The sequence below is a fragment of the Alosa alosa genome, chromosome 2 (genome assembly GCF_017589495.1).
Source record: "Alosa alosa isolate M-15738 ecotype Scorff River chromosome 2, AALO_Geno_1.1, whole genome shotgun sequence".
NCBI lineage: Eukaryota > Metazoa > Chordata > Actinopteri > Clupeiformes > Clupeidae > Alosa > Alosa alosa.
In genome coordinates, this window is record NC_063190.1 from 8,594,605 (window position 1) to 8,598,824 (window position 4,220).

Genomic DNA, 4,220 nt, shown 5'->3' on the forward strand with positions numbered 1-4,220 from the left:
TCAGGTAAAGGCTGGGCTACTCCTCGTTAAAGACAGCCCTGAGGGTATAGTGACAGGAATATAACGGTGTAGATGCAGCATGAGCCGGAGCCGCAATACTGAAAGATGTACGTGAGCTATCTTTTGGACAAGGACCCCAGTATGTACTCTAATACTGTCAGACATCCCAGTCTAAATTTGAACCATCAGAACTTCGTACCAGCACCTCCACAGTACACGGACTTTACAGGATACCATCACGTCCCGGGAATTAACAATGACCTTCATCACAGTCAGGCTGGAACTTGGAACCCGGCGTACCCACCGCCGCGGGAAGAGTGGCCACCGTATGGCGCAGGGACGACTCCGTCTACTTCCAACCCGGGACAAATAAGTTTCACTCCCCCCGACTTTTCCCCCGTTCAGCCACCTGGCCTTCTGCCACCTTCCATCAACGCAAGTGTTGGCCAGCTCTCGCCGAATTCGCAACGCAGAAATCCTTACGACTGGATGAGGCGAAGCGCACCGCCGTCCAACCCAGGTAACTTTGTTACAGACTTCTCGTGTCAGCTATTGCACCTGTAGGCTACTCTTGACATAAAACAAACAGCAACGTCCCATTCTGTCAATTGAAATAGAACACCTGGTCTAAAATTTCTCAAGATCAAGTAGTCCTATATGCTCTTGTACGAAAGCGCATGCATGCACCTGTCAGGTGACCGACCAGGTTTGGCGTTGTGCACATAGACATTATTTTCCAACGTTTCTTTTTCAAGAGTGCAGTGAAGACTGGTTGATGTAACTTAAAACGTAGGCTATTGGCTATACATTTAAGACCAATAGTATAACCTAAGTGATGCCTGATTTGATCCACTGTAACTTCAGCCCGATTAACAATTCCAGGTGGCCAAACTTTCTATTCAGGTTTATAGCTGTGATACAACGTTTACATTGGGTGCTGAATTTACAGCAGAGACGCTGGAGAAACTTCTTGGTTATCAGTTATGGTAGCTTTATGTATTTGTCTGGGAATATTATTGCAATAGCCTGTGTGCAATCCATTAACACCCCGGAATGGCCTAACGGAACATCATCACTCAGTGATGCTCACTACGGATTAAAAACTTAAACTGACGCTTAAAATATATGCCTATATCACGTAAAAAATATATGTCATAGGTTGATGCTTGTTAGCACCGTTTAGCCACCCAACTTATTCTCTCAGCTACGAAGTAACCTATTTTCGGGTTAAAGGGAAGATGTTTGAAGGCGTTTTATCGTTTAGGCCTTAGAGTGAGTGGGACAGACATGACTTGAAAACCGTTGTCATGTAAATCAGAGATTTGTTTTTGTGTATTTTGTGTATTCCGCACATTAAGGTGGTATAGGATTTTATACTTCGGCATCAGCGCAGGGAACCAGGGACGTGCAATTGCGTGCATTTTTCTGATGTCAATACATCCTTTGTCAAGCAAGGCCGGTTAGGATGACTGTGGCTGATTAATAAAGCATTTTAGTTCTTGCATATTGCTAATTCAGGGGCATTCATATAATTTTTAAAGGCAATAACTATTATACAAATGTATCATTATTAGTTGTTAATTAACTTGCTAATCATTAGAGTGCTGATTGAATATTATGCATAACATGGACATTTAGTGATAGGAAATGAATTACAAAATATGGTGGACCAATCAAATCACTTCAAGAGTAGAGGGAAACTCAGAAAAAACATTTTAACCCAAATCTGCCTTTCCACTTTGTTATCTTGTCCCAGACAGGTGATTTTATGGCCTGTGTTATAGATTAACCTATAAGACAAGAGCTCGTATCAGCCTACCTACATTTGTTCTCATGAACATCTCATTAGCTCCAACAGTACTACCATTTATCTTCAACCGTGGTGATGTCTTGGACAGAAATCTGGGTGCATCTTCAAGACAATATGTTTGTTTTTAATTAAAGATATCCCTTCACTCCCATGATTAATGGTGGGGGGTGGTTATGGTTCTGTGTATGTGCTTGTGTGCCTATGTCCGTGTGAAAGAGAGAGATAGAGTGTGTGCGGTGTAGGTGTGTGTGTGTGTGTGTGTGTGTGTGTGTGTGTGTTTGTGTGTGTGTGTGTGTCAATGGATATTAATTTAAGCATATCTACTGCTCTAAGTTCAATGCCACAGGATACAGAAATATGGCATCACACAACCCATAACCATAAACTGGAGATTTCCCTGATTACGCCCAACTATCAAACACAATGCTGACTGTGTAATCATCCAAAGACCCAGACTTGACCAGGGCCACCCCATGTCCTTCTCCCCGTGGGATTCACATCAGAACATACTCATGCTGTACTTACAGGACATTAAGGGGTGGCCAGCTTGAACAAACATATCATTTTGTAAAAAGCGACCCTCAAAACTGACACCTGGATAAATGAATCATAAACGGGGTAGATTAAAAGGGTTAATTAGTGAACGGAACGCTGCCGGTGCTGTCTGAAAGCCTAATGGCCTGGATATCCTCTCAGCATGGTTGGCGCCCTTGCAAGGCGTGCCTCCCCTGTCCTACTCAGATATGTTTTAATCGTTAACTTGGCCGCTGTTGACACGTATGTTCCCGATGCACTAAAGACAGAATAAGTGACTTTTGACATAGAGTGCCATGTCACAAGGGCTCGTCATTTTGGATGAAAAAAGCTCTGTGTGTGTACCTTTTTAAGAGAGGTGGTGTAAGACATGGAGCAGAAAGAGTTTAGTGCTCATCCCTGGACTTTATGAAAAAGAGGGAAGCTGCCATCTCAGTTATATGCAAATTTGAAGTCAGATCTATAGTGCATTTGAATTGCAAACAACTATAGTAGCTGGACACATTAGTTAAAATATACCTGAGGATGGGCTTGACAAGTTAAGGCCTGCATATAGTAAAATACTAATAACTTTAATTAACAATGGCATGTTTGGTTCTGATGTTGATGGTACAGGGGGTAAGACGAGGACAAAAGACAAGTATCGGGTGGTGTATACAGATCACCAGCGGCTGGAGCTGGAGAAGGAGTTCCACTACAGCCGCTACATCACCATCAGGAGGAAGGCAGAGCTGGCCACCTCACTCAGCCTCTCCGAACGACAGGTCAGTAAGTCTCCTCTAATGTGTACTTCCGTCCCTCTCTCAGTCTCTCTGTCTCTCTGTCAAAAAAGAGTCTCTGTTATCTCTCTCTCTCTCACTCTCTCTCTCTCTCTCTCCTTGTCTTTCTCTAATAAACACCTACAAACATACTTCAATCACACATACTGATTGAAATAACTATATAACTTATAAATGAAGGTCCAATGTTTTCCACACAAATATTATTACATTATTTATGACACTATCTGTCATTTAGCTGATGCTCTTGTTCAGAGAAACTTGCAGTGAACAGTCCCCCTGCAACTTGGGGTTGAGTGCCTAGCGCAAAGGTGCAACTCTGAACATGCTGGTGTTAATATTGGGAGGGCAGCTCCCTAACTGCTAGACCCCCACGACACAGATAATCATGCAAATATGCAAACTGTACTTAATATGGTTGTGTCATGCATGGCCTGCTATAAACTGTGTGTCATAATTTTTCCACATAGGTAAAAATATGGTTCCAGAATCGGCGAGCTAAAGAGAGGAAGGTGAATAAGAAGAAGATGCAGCAATCTCAGCCGGCCTCCACCACAACGCCCACTCCACCCGGCTCCACCATGCCGGGGAACGTCGCCATGGTGACCAGCAGTAGTGGAGGCCTAGTGTCACCACCCATGCCAATCAAACAGGAATACTGAGACGCTGAAAAGAAGGAGATGATAAAAAATGGCCGACTGTTAGTCTTTTGACCAGAGCCACCCAACAACAGAGACTCTAACCGAGGCCAAAAGCTGGAACAGGGTACTTCAAATCAACACCCATGAGGACTGCTTGTGTCAAAAGATATTTGAAGAGTTGCTGCTTTCTGCGCTTTTGTAAAAAGGAAACTTAAAAAAATTGAATGAAGAGTGAATGAAGAGATTAAAAAGATATGAATATATATAAATATTAACCTGTGTTGTTCTGTAATGTTATGGCTGTGTTTGTTTTTAATGTGGATACCACTTGCCCTGCTAACACTACAAAGTCTGATAGAGTAGGCTTGAAATATTTGTAAATGGTTTTAATTTGAAGTGTGAAGATAAATATGTGTATATTTGCAATGAAATTTGTATTAAAAGCTTTATTGTCAA

General features: G+C 42.5%; 1 protein-coding gene across 2 annotated transcripts; it reads left to right on the top strand.

The window, feature by feature from the left end:
• cdx1b (caudal type homeobox 1 b) lies at nucleotides 1-4,220 on the top strand. 2 transcript variants are annotated; one of them, XM_048237196.1, is made up of 3 exons: nucleotides 1-520; nucleotides 2,951-3,108; nucleotides 3,594-4,220. In XM_048237196.1, exons 1-3 carry the CDS (start codon nucleotides 106-108, stop codon nucleotides 3,783-3,785), a joined length of 765 nt encoding a protein of 254 aa, XP_048093153.1. In that variant the 5' UTR covers nucleotides 1-105; the 3' UTR covers nucleotides 3,786-4,220. The 2 variants fall into 2 exon arrangements, with proteins under 2 accessions (XP_048093153.1, XP_048093155.1); XM_048237198.1 differs by having other exon boundaries at nucleotides 2,960-3,108.

What these genes read in the sequence shown, in the direction of transcription:
- cdx1b (XM_048237196.1), top strand. Translation starts at nt 106, where the DNA reads ATGTACGTGAGCTATCTTTTGGACAAGGACCCCAGTATGTACTCTAAT. An exon ending in CGCACCGCCGTCCAACCCAG is followed by an intron (nt 521 to 2,950) that starts GTAACTTTGTTA and finishes GTTCTGATGTTG; the next exon opens with ATGGTACAGGGGGTAAGACG. An exon ending in TCAGCCTCTCCGAACGACAG is followed by an intron (nt 3,109 to 3,593) that starts GTCAGTAAGTCT and finishes TTTTCCACATAG; the next exon opens with GTAAAAATATGGTTCCAGAA.